Genomic DNA, 21,015 nt, shown 5'->3' with positions numbered 1-21,015 from the left:
TCTCAATGCATTTTCTAGCATAAAATCTTTGATGAAAAAAAGTAAAAAAAACCTTATGATTGGAGACAGCACTTTTTGAAGAGAAACATTCAAGTCCAGGGGATAGATGCAAGAGACGTTGATGTAAAAAGCGGTCCTGTAGATGATTTGAGAACTAATTGGAGGCAAATAAATCGAGTTCTTATAGATCGCATGTGTTTTGTTGGTCTGAAAAAACAAAAGAATAAAAATTAATTAATATTAACACAGTATAGAAAACAATTCACCGTTTACACTAAGCACCCTGTGCCATAGATGTGCCAGTTATGGATATGACAGGGGCAATATTCCTGGTGGTCATATCATAGTTACTTATACCATACCTATTGAACATTAACACTTATGGCATATTCATAGTACCAACCACTGGTACCTTTATCTTAGTGGAAAATTGGGTCCGATAACCTGCACTCTGTGATACAAGTGTCCATTATATTGTAGATAGATAGATAGATAGATAGATAGATAGATAGATAGATAATAGATAGATCATAGATAATAAATATATAGATAATAGACAGATAATAGATAATAGATAGATAATAGATAATAGATAGATAATAGACAGATAATAGATATAGATAGATAATACATAATAGATAGATAATAGATAGATAGATAGATAGATAGATAGATAGATAGATAGATAATAGATTGTTAGGACTGGTGTAACGTGTCAAATAAAGCTAATAGAGAATATGAGGTGCGTTCACACTCCGGGGTCCACGGTGCAGAGATGACACCTGCTGCTGGATAATGGCGGATGGACGCTTGCTCACACGTTGGTTTAGACCTCACCCAGTGTGAATGGAAGCGAACTTTGTTGCTTCACAGAGTCGCCAATATACGCTGCGCCCTGTTATCAGACACTAGTGGGATCCGTATGAATCACCCCACTAAACTGGTGATTGGACTCGCTCTGACCCTCGATGGCTTTTGAGCCCGCGCCTGAGGACGCCCTGAGTCAAATGCTGAGTCCAAGCGGGAATTCCCACCCTACACTGACCGGTTGTCAGGAAAGCGCAGAGATTACGCACGGTGCCGCACTGGCGGGCAGTGCGAAGAGACGCTGTAACGTGTGCTGAGTGTGAAGGTTAGCACTGTCGGGCGCTAGGTAGCTTCCACCATTCGTGAGCAGTCATCAACACAAGGAATGGGAATGATTAAGGAGCTTTCATCCATCGACAGACATTCATCTACACACACACGTTAGTAAGTATACACTAGCGCATGGCTGAGCGGCCATGCAAAATTTTATAGCAGTAGCAGACCGGGACCTTTTTGATAGTCCAATAGGAGCTGCAACAGGACCTAAGCATGTGACCCCTGACCTCCAATGGGAGGTCGCCCCGTGGGCATGCTCAGTATGGGAAAAGCAGGACTTGGTCCCAGAAAGGCCTGCTCGCTGCTGATCAGTGCTGGCTACAACGGCAATGCCTGGAAAGGCAGTAGTAACCAGTCATACAGTATCAGCTTGAGCCAGATGCTGGGACCGACGTCTCCGCTGAGCAGGTTCGACTGCGGCTGGAGAAGAAACTGAGACAGCAGCGGACATGGTTTGAGATTCCCCCTGTGCGGCGGGAACTTGACACCTAACATAGATAGATAATAGATACGTAATACATAGATCAAACAATCACAGCTGCAAGTCACCCAAGGGAACAATTAAATAAAGTAAAAAGAAAAAAAAAGTATTTAAAAAAACACAAACTTTGAAATCACCCCACTTTTGCCCCATTGGAAAAAAAATTACACATATTTGGTATCACTGCATTCAGAATTATCAGATCTATCAAAATGTAAAGTAAATTAATCCGATAAGGTAAACGGCATGACAAGAAAAAAAATCGAAACTCCGGAGTTACATTTTTTTGGCCACAGCAACATTGAAATAAAACGCAATTAGAGGTGATTATCATACCTACTCCAAAATGGTATCAGAAAATTTTCAGCTCAGGTTGCAAAAAATAATCCATCACCCAGCACGAGATCTCGAAAAATGAAAACGTTACAGGTCTCGGAAAATGGCAACAAAAGCAAAAACAAATTTTCATGCATATTTCAGAATTTTTTAAATAAAAAAAAAACTATACATGTTTGGTATCTGCGTACTCGTACTGAACTGGAGAATCATATTTTCAGGTCCATTTTACCATATAGTGAACATGGTAAATTAAAAAAAAAAATTGTGGAATTGCACGTTTTTGCAATTTCACCACACATGGAATTTGTTTCTGGTTTACCAGTACACAATATGGTGAAATCAAATGATGTCATTCAAAAGTACAACTCGTCCTGCAAACACCAAGCCCTCATATGGGTATATTGATGGGAAAAGTAAAAAAGTTATGGCTCTTGGAATGATGGGAGGGAAAAACAAAAACAAAATAACGGAAAATGGGGTCCGATAACCAAAAATAAAATAACGGAAAATGGCCTGGGGGTGAAGGGATAAGACAGAACATAAGACTGGAAATGATCTCGATGTTTGATACCTACAATCAGTTCTGCTCCACATATACCAACTCCAAGCGGCCATCCTACTGACACAATGTTTCCATCTTCATAGAAATCATGGCATTTCCTTGCATTGGTTTCCAGCTGTGGAATATCCACATGAGAATCTATAAGATCCTTTCTTGGTAACGTCACGTTGATATAGGAAGCACCGCACTGGAGATCCGGACACAAGTTTTCAGGTTCTAAAGTCAAAGAAATGAAAATATGCATCATGACGGCTACATTAAAAATGTGTTTCAGTATTTCACTATTTTCAAGACCTCTGCAAATACGTAGAGAATCTAAGATGTGAACTGTGTGCAAATCTTTTTGTACTATATAGGAGCTGGCACTTCTCACAAGCAGTGCCGCTGTGTCCGCAGTCTTCATGCCCCGAATTCCAAAAAAGTTAACTAAAGGCAAAAAATGAGAAAGGCTCCGTTCACATTCGTTTTTGCCATTAGAATTTTTCGGAACACTTTTTTACTTTATGCTTCTATATTAAATAATTATAGTATATTACACTATGTGTGATATATGGTGTGAGCTTTCCTTGCATTTGCCCAAAGCACAATCTTTTAGCAAATTCCTAGCCAATAGAAATTTATGAATATTGGTTTATGCCTATGGCCGTGATTTTCTAGCAGGCCAAATTTACACGTTCAGTATTTGGTGAGCTTTTTACCTCTGTATTTGCAGGGAAAACCAGATCTCACACTTTGCACTGATGAGGGGCAGTACTCCGAAACAGTGTCTGTAAATTGAGATTTTTATTTGGTTGGTGGGCTAGAGTTCTAGTCCTCCTCCTCTCTGAAAAGACAATTTGCATAGTTCCCATTGCGGCTTAAAAGTCTCTTCACCTTGTCATGTCAGGCTTGACATGTTCCTCTCTGCAAGGAGGAACATTACCCGTTGGATCCCGATCAGACGCCTGTCACCTAGCCAAACCAGATCTCACACTTTGCACTGACGAGGGGCAGTGCCCCAAAACAGTGTCTGCAAATTGAGATTTTGGTTTTGCCTTTTATCCTAAGTCATGTGACAAGACTCGTCAAAGAGTCGATAATGACGCTAGAGTTCTAGTCCTCTTCCTTTCTGATGAATGAAACAATCAGAGTAAAAGTATAATAGAAACACGTCACCACTTCTGTATTTTTCACCCGGAAAAAAAAATATGGATGTAAAATACTGACCAAATACTGGATATGTGAACATGGCCGTATGTCAAAATCGATCTGAGTTTCATTAGTGTTTTTTTTTATCAATTTTTCTCCCATCTGTCATGGAATTCGAATGTGGTCCAATTTTTTTGTGGACCTATAGACTTTTGTTGCAAAGTTTGAGCTGACATTGGACGTGTTTTGCACAGACCACTCGATCCGCAAAAAATCAGGGACATGTGAACAGACTATCATAACTATCAAGCTAGCTTTATGGGGTGTCCCTACTGTTTTTACATACATAACAGAGTAATTATTCCCCTTCACTAGGTCCAGCGTGGGCTTTCGCTGCTGCTCCGACCTCATTGTCTTGGCTTCAGAAGTGGCAACACATCGACAGCTCATATTATGGTTGCTACCGCTCAGGAAGCTTAGCGACTCTGCCTATGTAAACAGTTTTGGGGTTCACTTTTCCTGAAGTGTAAAACCCCTTAAACAGTTCTGTCAGATAATATAATCTCTATGTATGGCGGTTCTTCTTCTGGCATTACCTTTGACGCCTACTCCAAGTGATAGGTAATCATCAGGATTCCCAGAATCATCATCAGAAGAACCGTTTCCATTACAGTCCTAGAAGAGAAGATATAATAAGGAACACAGTAACCGCACACAGACCTTTATCTACAGCTCTACACACATTGTATCAGTGGGTACAAAAGAGGGATGCGATGTGGAGCGAGCCTTCACTTTCAAAATCAATCGTCGGCTGCTCAGTTACAACAGTACGATAACATATAAATTATATAATTAAATATCATTTTAAATATATATATTGTTTAATTATTTTTTGGTTATTTATTACATTTGCTTATTTATCATTTACTGCCAATCCTATTAAAATGAGTCTCTGGTTTCCATTGTCTGTCCTTAAGGGGATTTTCCCGCTAACAAAGTACATTTTAATAGATCTTTAAATAATAAATTCCACAATTGGATGTGTAAAAATAAAATGTTCCCGTGCTGAGATAATCTTATAAATGTGCCCCTTCAGCACAGAAACAATCATTTTTAACATATCCAATTGTGAAACTTTTTTTTATCCCGCAAACTATTGACTAAAATTATCTTTAGTCATAGGAAAAACCCTTTTCAAGAGCCCCTTTTAGAGATGAGCAAATCCATTTAATCTGAATTGAATTCATGTCGAATTTTTAAGAATTTTTTCAACCGAGTGAATTAGAATAGGCTTTAGTGGTCGAGGTGTCCTGCTTCAAACTTTAACCAGTCATTGACTGAGTATAAACTGCGATGTTCCTACCAGCCATGGGTCTCGTAATCCAAACTCGACAGTCTTATAGGCCAGACTGTATGCAGAGGTCTACACGGGTGATGCAGTGGCTAAGTGGATATCACTGTAACCTTGCAACGTGGGGGTGTTGGGTTCAATTCCTACCAAGGACAACATCCTACCAAGTGCCTGACCAGTTGAACCCTGATCCTACTCTGACCTGAGGTCATATAACATAAGGTTAGGTTTCAATACTAGAGGATAGGATTGTCTCGATTTCGGTGCATCTTGTCGCGGTGGGATGGCTTTGACGCCTTTTTTAAAAGCAAAAACGGTGTTTATTAGGCATTCTATGTTATTTATGTGTACTATTACTATTCACTTACTTACAGCAGGGTATTTGCTCATTTCTTTTCTATCTTAGGTCTTGTTTGCTAAATGGCCACAGTGTGAACGTGCTTTTGTACTTTGCATGTGTACCAACTTATCCTTCGGCTCCTTTCTTTGGTTTTGCTGTAGTTTCTTGTACAAAGAGTGGTGTGACTCCTTTGACCTAGGCATTTCATTTATATAGCTTCCCATTACTAGATGACCAGTTGGACCCCGGTCCTGCTTTGACCCTATCTACATTGAGGTCATCTGACACTAGGTGTGGTTTCAATGCTAGAGATTAGGACTGTCCTGATTTGGGTACACCTTGTCGTGGTGGGATGGCTTTTACACTTTTTTGATCAAGAACAGTGTTGACTAAGTACCCAATGTTATTTATATGTACTTTTACTATTTACTTACTTACAGCTGGGTATATGCTCATTTTGTTTCTAAGTTAGTTTTTTTTGAAGGACAACATCTGCAAGGAGTTTGTATGTTCACCCCATGTTTATATGGTTATCCTCCCACAGTTCAAAGACATTCTGATAGGAAAATTAGATTGTGTGCCCCAATGAGAATGGGGGCAATGTTTATAAATTGCTGCAAAATTAATGGCGCTATGTAAGTAAAATAAATTAATACTCAGATGTTGGATGTATGGCGGGGAGCCTTACGAGAATGTAAAAGCAGCTGTTTTTCTTCTTGACCATTGCTGCAGCAGTCTACATTCAGTAGCAGGAATTATATTCTATCCACGATGTATTGTACATTCGGGCGAATACAATTGGGAAATTGGGGAAAACTTAAAAAGACTTTTCAAAAAGATATAATAAAGATGATGAATAATTATACAATCAACAAATCGTCATTATTATTGTGGATTTAGAACCGTTTCCCTTCCTTTTTGCTTTTCGATGTGGTTTTCAGAAAGCCAGAATGTGTATTTTTATTTGCTATCTTTGTACAAACCAATAATATATTTTACTATATCCGTACAGATAACAGATAGATGAAGGTTTTATAGTCCTTTTGTACATTCCTGAAGAAATCTGATGGCAATAAACTTGAACTTACAGGTACACAAGATCCCGACTTCTCACAAAGGTGAACTTGACAGTGCAGAAAGATTTGACCGTATCCCTTGATAAACTGGAAAGCTTGCACGGAGAATTGACCATAGCGGGCAATGCCATTTGCAGCCACATGAATGGTGTTGTCCTGCTTATTTTTGCAACTGTAATAACAATAAAAAAATTAAAAAAATTTCTGCCCAGATTCATCCTTTGCATTTTAAGTCATTGTTCTTTTCTGTCTTATGGTGTTGATGGCTGTTTTTTTCTGCTCCAGATTCCTCAAAATAGTACACATGATTCCTAGATTTTACATATAATTAGTTGTGTGTTTTTGCCTTTAATTTTTGTACATTCAGTTGCACATTTCAAAAAAATGGCTCAAAAATTGCGCAAAAATATATGAAGTACATAACATCTCTCTTTTGGGGACTGAAGCATATTTTGTGAACATATATAAAAATAGAATTTAAAAAAAAGCAAATATAAATATGAATTTTGAAGCAAGGAAAAAAAGGGCACAAAACACTAAAAGAACCCCAAAAAATTGTATTTTAAATATTGACACTTCGCCCCTGTTAGTATGGTCAAATACGCTATCACTAAAGTACTAAGGAAATTTACTGCTTGGACTTTATTAAGGTTGAAAAATACTTTGAGATAAGTAGTAAAGCCTTTTGTGTAGGAAAATGAGTCCATCCTTTATATTATTGGACAGTTATCTATATGATTTGGAGAACATAACATACAATGGAGCAATGTACTAGAATACATAAAATCACTTACCTGTGTTTGATAATGTAATATTTCAGATTGTCATAGATATTATTTGTAGGGGTCGCAAAACAGTTTTTCATCACTAGGTGAAAATGATCCGTATCTCCTTTAGTGATGTTCACACCAACATACAGCATGTCCTTAGTGGAAAGCACATCTCCTTCCTCACGGGGAATTACATAAGCAGGGTCCTTAAAAATGGCCATTTTCACTTCAAATTGACCACTTCCTGTAACGTTGAGGATTTTTGTGCTGCAAAATGTAGTAATCAATTAAATTAGTTTCTTCAAGTAATAAAAAATTTACAAAGACAAAATCATTGGAAAGGAATTTTTCATGAGAAAATGGTGTTTTAGTTAGTTTTTTACATGACTTAATATGTTAATGGGAACTCATGTATCCCAAACTTCGGGCAGCATGAATCAGAGAATGTCTGCACGATTGCAGCCAGGTATATTATGCTTGCTTTCCCTCATTTTCCATCTAATTCTTCTTTGATTGACATCTCTAGATTCATAGAGCCAGAAAATGGTGGAGAAAGACGGAGAACATATACAGCTCTGACAAAAATTAAGGGACCACCACATCAAATCCCTGTCATGGGCAGCCCAATCTCCATACCTGAACCCCATTGAAAACCTCTGGAATGTAATGAAGAGGATGATGGACAGTCACAAGCCATCAAACAAAGAAGAACTGCAGTGTGAAAGACTGGTGGAAAGCATGCCAAGACGTATGAAAGCTGTGATTAAAAATCATGGTTATTCCACAAAATATTGATTTCTGAACTCTTCCTGAGTTAAAACTTTAGTATTGTTGTTTCTAAATGATTATTAACTTGATTTCTTTGCATTATTTGAGGTCTGAAAGCACTGTTGCCTTTTTTTGTAATTTTGACCATTTCTCCTTTTCAGAAAAAAATACAAAATTTATTGCTTGAAAATTTGGAGACATGTTGTCAGAAGTTTATGGAATAAAAGAACAATTTACATTTTACTAAAAAATATACCTATAAAGAGAAAAATCAGACAAACTGAACATTTTGCAGTGGTCTCCAAATTATTGCCAGAGCTGTAGGTGGATTAAATGATTGGCACCGCCCGGAAGCACAGAGCAGCTGTGCTTGGTTTAAACTTTGATTCTGTGGTGACAGATTCCCTTTAAGGTGGGGATAAAAAAGGCAAGCGAAAAACAGCTTGGTCCTTAACCCCTTAGCACATAAGGACATAACTGTACGTCCATAATGTAGCCTACATTTACAGAGCAGGCTCAGGAGCTGAGTCCGCTTCACATGCAGCAAATGCCATTGTGTTCCTCAACCAGCAATTGCCTGTACAGCAACAGCAATTACCAGAGTGGTTGTTTGACCATTTTAACCAATCACAAACAGCAGCATTTAAATTGTACGATTTCGGGGTTTGGTTGGGTTACCTTGGCAACCAGAGGCCTACTGAAGACCACCAGCAGGTTCCATCATGGTGCTCCTAGGAAGCTCAGACTGTGGCTGAGCTCTATAGGAGACCAAAACTTTCACTATACACTGCGGTATATAGAAGGTCAAAACACAACAGATTCTATAGATACTATATAACATTTAATGCCCCCTTTTCTCAAACTATAAATAAAGAAATAAAGTGAAAAAAATGAAAAGTGGTCCAGTCCCAAAGAGTTTAAAGAGTTGATTTAAGATGGTCAGTGTGGGGCACAAAAATCATAATAGTCAGATCAAAAGTGGTGCACTCATCTAGTTAGGTGGTGCTCAAAGGAAAAAACTAAGATACAAAGAGAATAACCTTCGGCACTCAACAAGTCCACAATTTTTTACTCTCTGAAAGGATGGATTTATTAGTAGACAGCCGGCTACAAAAATCAGACAGTATTAGTAATAGAAGGGCTTATTGCATTAGAGGAGGGAGAGGTCAGTGATTTCAGTGTGGTTTATGGAACTAGGACTATGGTATTACATGAATATCTTTATGTGGCTTATAGCTCCTCATGCAGAATTGAGCCACCATTTTACTACTAGCACTAATAATTATAGAATAATTATATTTGTTACCATTATTGATTGTAAATAAATATAAAATACAATACCAAGGAGCATTAGAGCATAGTATTGACTTTATACTAGTGTTCTTAAAGTTGTTGTCCAACGAACAAAGTACATCTTAATTAATAATAATATCTTGAAATATTAATAAGTTCCACAATTAGTTGTGTTGAAGAAAAATATTACTGTTCCTTATAAATGTGCCCCTGCTATATACTGTGTTATTTGCTGTGTCTGACCACATACAGCTAAAGCAGCTCTTGGTCCAGCATGCATACACAGCTCCTGGACAGGGGAGAAAGAGTTAGTGAATATGCCAGTGACACTGCAGGGACTCTCAACTGTTTTCTGAAGAAACACATTTCCCTGTCTGTTTGTTTTATCACAGGAGCGAATGTTTCTGCATTGTTACCAGCCCTGTGAGATCATTGTAAATCAAGTCAGTAACATAAGTCAAAGCTTGTACGCATTAATCTGCAATTGGTGAATAGCCTGAACACCTCAGCCTTCGGATGCAAGACAAACAACCATGACTTTAACCAAAGACTGAAGGACATTGATATACAGATCCTCCTTAAAACATGGACTAAGGCCTATAATGAATCCTATGTCCCCACCGGATACAGGGAATTCTCTGTCTCTGCCCAGAAAAACAAAAGCATCAAACAGGCCCGGAGCTCAGGAGGAATATTAGTATGGTACAAAGAAGAGCTCCATGAACATATCAGAGCAGTGAAGAGAGGAGACAGCCAAATCTGGATAAGAATAAGCTGCTCCATCCTCACATCCGGGGCCGACATCTACCTCTGTGCAGTGTACGTAGCTCCTCCAGAGTCTCCATACTTCAACCCAGACAGCTTTGAGACCCTAAAGACTGAAGCTGCCCATTTCCAGACTCCTGGCAACGTTCTCATCCACGGAGACCTCAACGCAAAAACGGGAAGAGAAAGAGACTATCTGACCACTGATGGAAACATCTATATACTTGGAGCAGATACCGACTGTGACAACCCAGTGCACACTGACAGGAACAGCTATGATTGCACAGTTAATAAAAGCGGCAGAACGCTATTGAACCTATGCCGAAGCCTTGGACTTCGTATCCTCAATGGCCGCACCAAGGAAGACTCACTGGGAAGACATACCCTAAACTCCCATGTGGGCAGCAGTGTGATAGACTATACTGTTATGACCTGGTGGTCCGGACAATAATGGACCTGGTGGTTAAGAGCACACGGAATGACCTGATAGTTACTGATAATAAAGGACGAGCTCTGGGACGTGGGAACTCTGCTGACCGCAATCCCTAATCCTATCAAACACACTAGAAATAGCCGTGGATTGCGCCTAACGCTCCCTATGCAACTCAGCACAGCCTAAGGATCTAGCTAGCCCTGAAGATAGAAAAACAAAGCCTACCTTGCCTCAGAGAAATTCCCCAAAGGAAAAGGCAGCCCCCCACATATAATGACTGTGAGTAAAGATGAAAATACAAACACAGAGATGAAATAGATTTAGCAAAGTGAGGCCCGACTAACTGAACAGACCGAGGATAGGAAAGGTTACTTTGCGGTCAGCACAAAAACCTACAAAAAGACCACGCAGAGGGCGCAAAAAGACCCTCTGCACCGACTCACGGTGCGGAGGCGCTCCCTCTGCGTCCCAGACCTTCCAGCAAGCAAGACAACAATAAAATAGCAAGCTGGACAGAAAAATAGTAAACCAAAGAAATACAAGCTGGAACTTAGCTTCTGCTGGGAAGACAGGTCACAAGAACGATCCAGGAGTGAACTAGACCAATACTGGAACATTGACAGGTGACATGGAGCAAAGATCTAAGTGGAGTTAAATAGAGCAGCCAGCTAACGAATTAACCTCGTCACCTGAGGTAGGAAACTCAGAAACACCCACCAGAGGAAGCCCATGGACAGAACCAGCCGAAGTACCATTCATGACCACAGGAGGGAGCCCGACAACAGAATTCACAACACTATACCATCACAGATATGGACCCTACAAATATTGGTACCCTTATAGTCACCCCACAAACACATCTGTCAGACTATAACCAACTGCTCCTATACATCAAATCCACAAAGAAATCACCCTCAGAAACCCCGCAAAAGACTGACCTCTTTAGCCTGCCACCATCCTTCAAATGGTTTAAGATGTCGGCCCCAAAATACAAAGATGCCATCAACAGACCAGAGATCAAGGAGAAGCTCCAATGCTTCCATAATAACGTGTATGAACTTAACCCAGAAGGAGTACAACTAGCGGTAAGAGACCTTAACGACATTGTATATGCCATGGCAGAAATGTCTGACCTGAAAAGAAGCATCAACAAGAGACGGAGTAAACAAAATCCCAACAACTGGTTCGACAAAGAATGCAAGACCATACGGAAGGCCCTAAGAATGGCCTCAAATAAAAAACACAGAGACCCCAACAACCCCACTCTGAGAGAAGCCTACCACACCGTACAACGAAATTAAAAAGCCATCCTCAGAAATAAAAAGCAAAACGACATCTCTACCAAACTCCTCCAATTCCAAGATGCCCTTGAAGACAACAAATTTTGGGAACTGTGGAATCACCTTGCATCCAACCAGAAAAGCAACAGCCTCCACATCCAGAGCAGCAACATCTGGCTCCAGTACTTCAAGGACCTTTACAAAGACCTGAACCTGGCACAAAAAGAGCTTGTGAAAAAACTGAAAGATATGCAGCAAAATTTCAAAGATTTCCAAAATCCTCTGGATACACCAATCACACTGACAGAAATAACAGAAAGGATCACACAGATAAAAGGTAAAAAAGCCAGCGGTCCAGATGACATCCTCCCAGAAATGCTGAAATACAGCCCTCCAGACATCCAAGCTGCGATAACAAAACTATTTAATATCGTAGCAGGCCGGCTGCTTCCCCAAAAACTGGAACTAAGGCCTCATAACCCCTATACACAAAAATGGGGACAAGTACGACCCAGAAAACTACCAAGGGATATGTGTCAGCAGCAACCTGGGTAAACTCTTCAACTGCATCCTGAACAAGAGGATCCTCACCTTCCTCACCGAGCACAACGTCCTCAGCAAGAGCCAAGCATGGTTCATGCCAAACCACCGCATCACTGACCACATCTACACTCTGCACAGCCTCATCAAGAGCCACGTCCACAATACAAAGAACGGGAAGATATACGCTTGTTTTGTGGACTTCAAGAAGGCCTTCGACTCAGTGTGGCACCCAGGACTATTCCTAAAACTGCTGGGGTGCGGAATAGGAGGCAAAACATATGACGTCATCCGAAGCTCATACACTGAGAACAGTTGCAGTGTTAAGGTCAACGGAAAGAGGATGGCCTATTTCCAACAGAGTCGAGGAGTGAGACAGGGCTGCAGCCTCAGTCCAACGCTCTTTATCATCCACATCAATGAGCTGGCAGTGGCCCTAGGGTCCTCCTCAGCACCAGGACTCACCCTCCATGACACCCAGGTGAAATTTCTGCTGTATGAAGATGACCTCGTGCTGTTATCACCAACTGAGAAAGGCCTCCAAGATCATCTGAAAATCCTAGAGACCTTCAGCAGCACATGGGCACTTCCAATCAATGAGAAAAAAACTAATATCATGGTGTTCCAGAAAAGAAAGCAGAAACCCTCTGGCCATCCTACCTTTATGATAGACAACTGTCCACTTACAGAAACCAACAGGTACACCTGGGCCTAGAACTCAGCCAGTCATGGAGCTTCAAGCAAGCCATAGAGTTACTAAAAGACAAGGCATCCAAAGCCTTCTATGCCATCAGAAGGCGTCTGTACCATCTCAAGGCACCAGTAACCGTCTGGCTAAAAATCTTTGACTCCATCATTGCCCCAATCCTTCTGTACGGTAGTGAGGTCTGGGGCCCAGTCTCATACCCAAACTGGTCAAAGTGGGACGCTGGGCCAACAGAAATATTCCACCTAGAGTTCTGCAAGCATCTTCTCCAAGTCCATCGGAGCACATCAAATAGCGCCTGCCGAGCAGAGCTGGGCAGATTCCCACTACACATTGCAATAAAGAAGAAGGCACTGTCATTCAAGGCTCATCTACAAAGTAGCAGTCCCAGCTCCTACCATCACAAAGCCTTCCTACACCAGGAAGCCTCCCAAGAAAAAGTACCCAAAGCCAGTCTCACCAAGCCATCAACCTACATGGCCTGACAAAAGTTGAAATCCAGAAAATGGTACACAAAGTCAAAGAGGAATATCTCAACATCTGGAGGAACAACATAAACAAATCCAAGAAACTGACAATATACCAGAATCTACAGAGGGAGTACAAACTGTCCCCATATCTACAGAAACTAGAAAACCCCAAAGATCGACAGATCCTGAACCGGTACAGACTGAGCGCCCACAGCCTACTCATCGAATCCAGGCAGCACCGACAGAACTACAAGCCCCGAGAGAGCAGACTCTGCCAGCAGTGCCCCCAGGAGGCCGTGGAGGATGAGGCCCACTTCCTGCTGAGGTGCCCCAAATACTCTACAGTAAGGGACACTCACTTCAAGAGACTGTCTGATCTCCTCCCAGACTTCACCTCCACGGAGGAGGAAGAGAAACTGCCGATAATACTGGGGGAAGAGGAAAGTGCAGTGGCCGTAGAAGCGGAATATGTCAGTGCCTGCCAAAGACTAAGAGGAGCCTGATATGTCATGGACTCCTGTACCCCAACACTGGACATATCCCTATCCCCCGACTAAAGAGCCTGATATGTCATGGACTCCTATACCCCACCCTGGAAACATCCCCTATCCTCTAAAAGGTGTCTGATATATCTTGGACCTCTATATGCCTCCCTCCCCCACCCCCATATTTTTACCATATGCTTTGGCCATGCTAACGTGTACTTAGTCCTGTCAATAAAGCTCATTTGAATTGAATTGAATTGAATATGTACTTTGCTCATGGAAGAACCTCTTTAAGACATAACAGAAAATATATGTTCTACTATCGCTTTAAATATGAAAAAATAGGTAAACCTGATAATGGGTTTCAAACCAGTCCCCAAAGAAACATTCATATTCAGAGGGTAGATACATGAGAAGTAAACCACGTAGTCTTCTCTGTAAACTTCCAGAGAAGGATCTGGCTTCAGGACAATGTTATTTTTGTAATTGGCGTGTGTCTCATTTACCTGTAAATGAATAATCATTACATCAATGAGGCATACCACAATATTATACTAGCTTGTAGTAACAGAGACTGAATATTGTAGAGCATTCATTACAATAATAAATCTTTTTATTTTTCAAAATTCAACAAAACCCTTAAAAGTTACACGGTCTATCAGGTTTCATTCAGATTATATATACCATCTATGGGATCCAGCACAACAATAAGGGTGCAAGTCATCGTATGGTTTACGACTATTTCCTGGCTTTCAAAATATTAGGCAGGATTTAGTGAATGTGGATGCAAGAAAATAAAATATCGCAACTGAATTTATCCAATGCAACTATCATAAGGTGGTTGCAGGCATTTTTATACCAATTTAATGTTTGACAATTATCAGCTCATGTTAGAGGGCTTTAAGCCTTTTTGATAGATTTACACTGAGGAAACAATGTACAGTTTATTGGCATCAGTCACTCACCACCCAGAAAAAAACTGAAAACATGGCAAAACCCTGGATTGGATCAAATACAGTGTGCTGCTGTTTTCATATTTTTACAAGATGCTTGCAGCGGAAATACATCAGAAGCGCATGTAATCCACACATGACTATATCAATATACTGTTGTCAGAGCAAAATACCAGGAATTATCAATAATAAAGCAGTTTTATTTCAAACACGACATTCTAATGACAGATAAAAAATGCAGCATCAAAAACGAGATAAAAACGCATCTAAAAGAAAACACAAAAACCCAAGTGACCTGATTTACTTACCGTAATAGGTGCAAAAAAGGGGCAGAAAGTCTCATTAAATACTTATCATGGGAACATAGCCTAAGTGCACGAATAAGTGAGTAAAATCCACATCAAACACTCAATGGGTGAACTTGACATTAGATATGGGAAAGGGTGAAATTTACAGCTAATCTGCAACAAAACCCACAGCAAAATTTGCAGGCAATATGCACAGATTTAGGGGCTTTGTGCCCACGACGAGTGCGTTTTTTAAATGCATTTTTATTGTGTTTTGACGCTGCATTTTTTTGTCACTTTTTGTTATGTCATGTTTTAGATTCACATGTAAAGCATCATGGAATAAATGGCGCTATAATAATAATAATAAATTATAATAATAAAGCTGCTTTATTTTTTATATTCTTGGTATTTGGCGTTTAACAAAATTTTATTAATATTGATATTTTACCTCGTAAATGCACAGAAAACTTGTGTGCGTTATTAACTTTCAGATTTTCCAAAACTTAGCATATCTGCAAGAGAAATTGACAAGCGCACCACAGTTCTGTGTGCACAGGGTAAAAAAGAAGTGCAGTGGGCATGACATTTCTATAAATCACATCCACTTTGCTAGAACTGTAGAATGCTGTGTTTTTGATCCTGCGGAAATACGCAGAGTCAAAAAGTCACCAATATATAATATTAAAATATGAGATCGGTCACATGTGATGCGAATGTCTCTCGAGGTTGAAGTGGTTTACCAGAATGTTAAACAACGATTGGTATTACTTACAATCACATATGTACCGCACATTCGGTTTTTAGTTGGACTTTGTATGGATACAGTGCTATCATCCTTAAAACCCTTACATGAAGGGTCAATGAGATGGATGTTGTTAACGTCCACTTTGAGATTTTTTAAATCGGATATCAGAAAAATGACGGTCATGTTTTCTGACCCACAGATGAGAGTCGGGCAAATGTAATTTGGAAGCGATGAGATTTTACCAACTATATTGTAAAGGGGGAAAAAAAAGAAGAAATTCATATTATATTTTGAATTGTAATTAAATTAGGCAGTAATTTTGCATTTTAAATCTAAACCATTACTTCGTGGGAACTTTGTGTTCTCTTCTACTCAAGTTTTGGCATATATTTTATGTCACCTTTTTCTGACTTCAACAATCTCTGGTTTATTGTGCACTTATTTCCTACTTTTTTAAAGATATACCGTAACTCCTTTTAGGACACAAATGAAAGATAAATTGACCGATATTTTTCATATTCTCGTTTCACTTCCTATTGATGAGGCTCAGGAGCTACCATGTTTTGGCTGATGGTATCAAATTCTTTTTAAACTTACCCTATGTCTTAGAAAACAGATTGGTGATATCCTGTGTCTGGTAGTGAAGCACATTTTCACTTTTATTTTCATAATCATAATCATCAAAATTAGTTTCAAAAGAAAAAAAAAGGACTTCAATGTCCATCTGATAAATAAAGAACATTTTCTGTATTAACATATAGAAAAATGTCAAATTTAAGCTAAATTCACACAACCATGTGACTGTTACTGTCCAAGAGAAATGGACCCATTTTTTTCTCAGGTCTCATCCTAGTTGTTTCCATTTTTTTCTCATTTTTGTTCACTGCAGTAGGTAGACTGTCCAATCTTTTTTCATCCACTGACGTTTAGGCCACATGCACATTTTGATTATTTGGTGAATTTCTTATCTCGGTATTTGTAAGCCACAGCCACAATTCAAATTCAAATTCAAATTTCAAATTCAAATTTCAGAAGAGGAGCACGTGTTTCTATTACACTTTTCCTCCGATTGTTCCTTTCCTGGTTTTGACTTACTAATATAATATATAATATATTATATAATATGTAATATGTATAAATTTGGGAACAAATCAAGCTAGACATGAAGCTCGAAGCAAGGAACATCAAGCTATGACTTGATGTCTTGCCTACTTTGGACACATCATATAAAGAAAGCAATTACTGGCTGGATACTATTAAGATAATGATGAAGACGACCCTGGTGGACTTATCTAGTCTTGCAAAAGATCGATCTTCCTAAAGAGCGTTCATCCATCAGGTCACCATGGCTCGAGATTAAATAATAATAATAAAAATATATCTAATTAGTACTAAAACTGTAGCCTCCAACTTCTTAGAAATTATGAGTATTTTTTGGTTATTAAACTGATGCTTGGCACAAAATTAAAAAAAAAGATATTTGTTTACTTTTTTTTCATGAAAAAATAAAAAATAAAGATCTTGTCCTTGAGAAAAATAAATAGTAAAACTACTTACATGTTTCTACAATAAATAATAAGTACTAACGTGCTGTGCTTCATGGCAGATTCATGGTATATTTTTGCATTAGTGTTGTCAATAATTTAAGATAAAATACTATTTTACTTACTTTTCTCAGTAGTGGGTGAAGCTAGATCGGAATGGAATCCAAAAAGCAATATAATGCTTATTTGGATAATTCTTTGCATTGTTTGGCTAGGCATTATTGAGCTCTTAAGTCTACACACAAAGTAAAGAGATAACAGCAAGTAAGGTGTGCAAAAATACAAAATATACAAATATAATCAAGAAAGAAAATCTGCTGTACAAACCTGTGCTGATGTTTTTGGGCATAGTAAAATTGAGGTCTAACCTTCAAGTGGTCAACTTATTCAATGGGGCTGTGAACAGTAGCTTAGTGGTTTATATATAAAACTAGTTATTTCTTTATTACCCTGTAAACCTGCGTACTACGGGTGTTGAGCATCAATAAAGTCATTAAGACCAAAATATATACCTGACATGAAGATTTATATTCGGATATGGGACAAACATTATACACTAAAAATTGTGATCTCCGGGACAAACAACACACCCTTTAGTTAAATATAGAACATTATCACATAGTCTTCATCATTGCTTCCAAGAAGTAGAGTTCTATTGTGTACCAGTCAAAAAGTTCTATTGTGCACCATGAGCATCACGGTGGCTCTGTGGTTAGCACTGGCCTCTTGGAATGCTGGGTTCCTGGGTTCAAATCCCAGCAAGAAGACGTCCAAGAAGTAGAGTTCTATTGTGGGCCCAGTGTTGGGGTCCTTGGTTGAAATCCCAACAAGAACGCATCCAAGGAGTAGATTCAATGGTGTGCCAGTCAAACAGTTCTATTGTGTACCATGAGCAGGACAATGGCTCGGTGGATAGCACAGGCCTTTTGGAGTGCTGGGGTCCTGGGTTCAAATTCCAGCAAGAATAATATTTATTTGTATGTTCTCCTTGTGTTTGTGCTTGGGTTCTACAGTTTCCTCCCACACTCGAAGCATAATACTCATAGGGTGTCATGTCCCATGACTTGATAATCATACAGTATTGTTGATGTTACACTGCTATGCAATCAGTCTTCATCAATGCTTCCAAGAAGTAGAGTTCTATTGTGAAGCCCAGCTCTGATGTACATACAGTACATACAGTAAGTCCTCCTTACTTCTCCAGTTAGTGTTTATCAGCCATCTTTCAAGGTTCATCTCTATACATCTCTGGGTCAGAATTGTCTTTTTACCTACTGCAGCTGCTGCTGTTACTCTTGTACTTAATACAAGAATTCTGCCTGGGAATGAACTTCTTCTGGAATCTTCATGTGTCTCTGCAGTCAAGTTGGAGCTATCTGATGAAGTTCTTGGTGTGAGAACTGGTTCAATACAGATATCCAAAGACACGCTGTCTCAAGAGCTCCACACTTGCAGCCTAAGGCTACTTTCACACTTCCGTTTTCTGGGGTCCTTCGTGGTGCAGCAAAATGACGTATAGACAGACGTCATGAAAACAGGGAAAAATGTGTGCAACGGATCCAGTGTAATGACGGATCCGTCGTAGAGAAATTCCGGGAATTAAATGTCCGGGGGCGAGAGAGAGAAAAAGAGAGAGAGAGAGAGACTTTTTCCCGGATTTAGAAATCCTTCCGGGCATGCTCAGAAGGGAAAAACTGAATCAGTCGCTGGATTCCTGCATGTGACGGTCAGCGACAGCAGACCGATTTTCCGACGTGCACAAAACACGTTACAATGAACGTTTTCTCTGCACGACGGATCGCTATTTTACGAAGGATCCAGTGCACGATGGATGAAATGGATGGCCATCCGTCACAATCCGTCGCTAATACAAGTCTATAGGAAAATGCAGGATCCCGCAAATTTTTTTGCAGGATCCTGCATTCTCAAAAATCAACGGATTGTGACGGATCTGAATAGACGGAAGTGTGAAAGTAGCCTAATTATGGAGTCACATTATGGGGAATCTACATTGTGAGTTCAAACGGAAACAGTGATGATGTCTGAAAAATGCTGTGGAATACGATGGCACAATTAAAGGGAGAAAAATAAATACATCTTACATTTTCCTTATCATTGATGCATTGCAGTAGGTTCCTCAATCAAGTGTTCTTTGCATTAAAGTTTTAAAGGAAAAACATGAAGACTCTTTTCTAGCTAGAACACCACAGCAGTCCATGGATTGTTTGTGATATTACAGCATATACATTCAATTTAACGGAGGAAATACATTTTTTACTAAACTTTTTGCAACAGATTTAACCTAAATGTGGCTTCTATTCCTGCAGAAAAGAGAGTGGTTCATTATAAATATTTGAGAACGGGGAACTGACTTCTTGAAGCTGCATTTCTGCTTCAGAGCAACAGGTGGTAAATTTAAGGCTACGTTCACACGTTCAGTATTCGGTCAGTATTTTACCTCAGTATGAGTAAAGTCTGCCGCAGAGAGCAAGAGATACTAGGGATGAGTGGGCCCTTGGTAGTTCGGGTTTGAGTAGCAGAAATACACCGAAACATGAACCAAAACCTGAACCTCATTTAAAACAATGGAGACCCGAACTTTGTATCTGAAAAAATATATATCTCTCTTTGCAATTAACTTCCCCCGGAACTTCAAGCATTGCAATTGACTTCTGGGAGAAGTCCGTGTTCGGTGATTAGCACTGGACACTAAGTGTCCTGTACGAACTTTGAACTTTTCATTTCGGGTTCGCTCATCTTTAATGATTACATAACAAAATCTAGTAGGGTCAAATGATTTTTTTTGTTACTATGGGAATAGTTTAGAACAATAGGAACATATTGTCAAATATTTTTCAAAGGAGTTATTCTTTAGAAAATATATTCATACCTATTATGGGTGGATACCTTTTTACATCAGCTCAGATAGATGTCAGGTCTTTTGCCATTCTACACATCAGTCACAGAAGGCACACATGGACTCAGTGTTGCAGTACGAACTTCCCCTGTAATGCCTTGCATTCCATTCCATGGTATAGCACAACCAATTCAAGAGGGACTATTGTATCCTGTTTAAAAGCACAAACAGGGAATGCAGCAGCCATTTAGTGAACTGCATAGTGAAAGTATTTCACAGCTCACAGCTTCGAAATAGATGGATGAAGAGAAAGACAATAAACACGGAATAATAGTTAAAGCACTGTAGTGAAGAACAGATCTGTTTACCTAAAGCCACATAAGCTAAGATGACTCTGACATTACTAAGGCTGTGTTTGCACTAAAGAGTTTGCAATAAGGCTCTGTTCACACATACGGTATTGTTTTTTATGTCTGTATGGGGTCCGTTTTGTAAGGACCGCAAATACGGACATTCGCACACCTATTTTATTTAATGGTGGTGCACACTTGTAAGGTTTTCACGTTGACTATGTGTCCATTTGAAAAACTTGCAGACATGACAAAATAAGTGGCGTACACATGCGCACTGATGACACACGAATGGCATCCTCTTCCCACTTGACCAGGTGCGGTTAGAAAAAGGGTTAATATTTGT

At 39.5% G+C, this 21,015-nt stretch overlaps 1 protein-coding gene across 6 annotated transcripts in view; it reads right to left on the bottom strand.

The window, feature by feature from the left end:
* The window catches only part of LOC138645089 (pancreatic secretory granule membrane major glycoprotein GP2-like), a 66,359-nt gene extending 48,505 nt beyond the window's left edge, over nt 1-17,854 (bottom strand). For 4 of the 6 annotated variants that reach the window (XM_069734141.1, XM_069734138.1, XM_069734136.1 and 1 more), the window contains exons 1-9: nt 17,790-17,854; nt 17,588-17,697; nt 15,946-16,163; nt 14,282-14,436; nt 7,215-7,457; nt 6,433-6,592; nt 4,250-4,328; nt 2,539-2,741; nt 53-207 (exon numbers count right to left, since the gene is read on the bottom strand). In XM_069734141.1, the coding sequence (XP_069590242.1) occupies nt 53-207; nt 2,539-2,741; nt 4,250-4,328; nt 6,433-6,592; nt 7,215-7,457; nt 14,282-14,436; nt 15,946-16,163; nt 17,588-17,681 (1,307 nt within the window). In that variant the 5' untranslated portion in view covers nt 17,682-17,697; nt 17,790-17,854. The remainder of the gene's footprint in view (nt 1-52; nt 208-2,538; nt 2,742-4,249; nt 4,329-6,432; nt 6,593-7,214; nt 7,458-14,281; nt 14,437-15,945; nt 16,164-17,587; nt 17,698-17,789) is intronic. The other 2 variants (XM_069734142.1, XM_069734143.1) reach the window with 1 other exon arrangement.
* Nucleotides 17,855-21,015: the final 3,161 nt, after the last annotated feature.

The sequence above is a fragment of the Ranitomeya imitator genome, chromosome 7 (genome assembly GCF_032444005.1).
Source record: "Ranitomeya imitator isolate aRanImi1 chromosome 7, aRanImi1.pri, whole genome shotgun sequence".
NCBI classification, from domain to species: Eukaryota; Metazoa; Chordata; class Amphibia; order Anura; family Dendrobatidae; genus Ranitomeya; species Ranitomeya imitator.
This window is presented reverse-complemented; position numbering and strand designations above follow the sequence as displayed.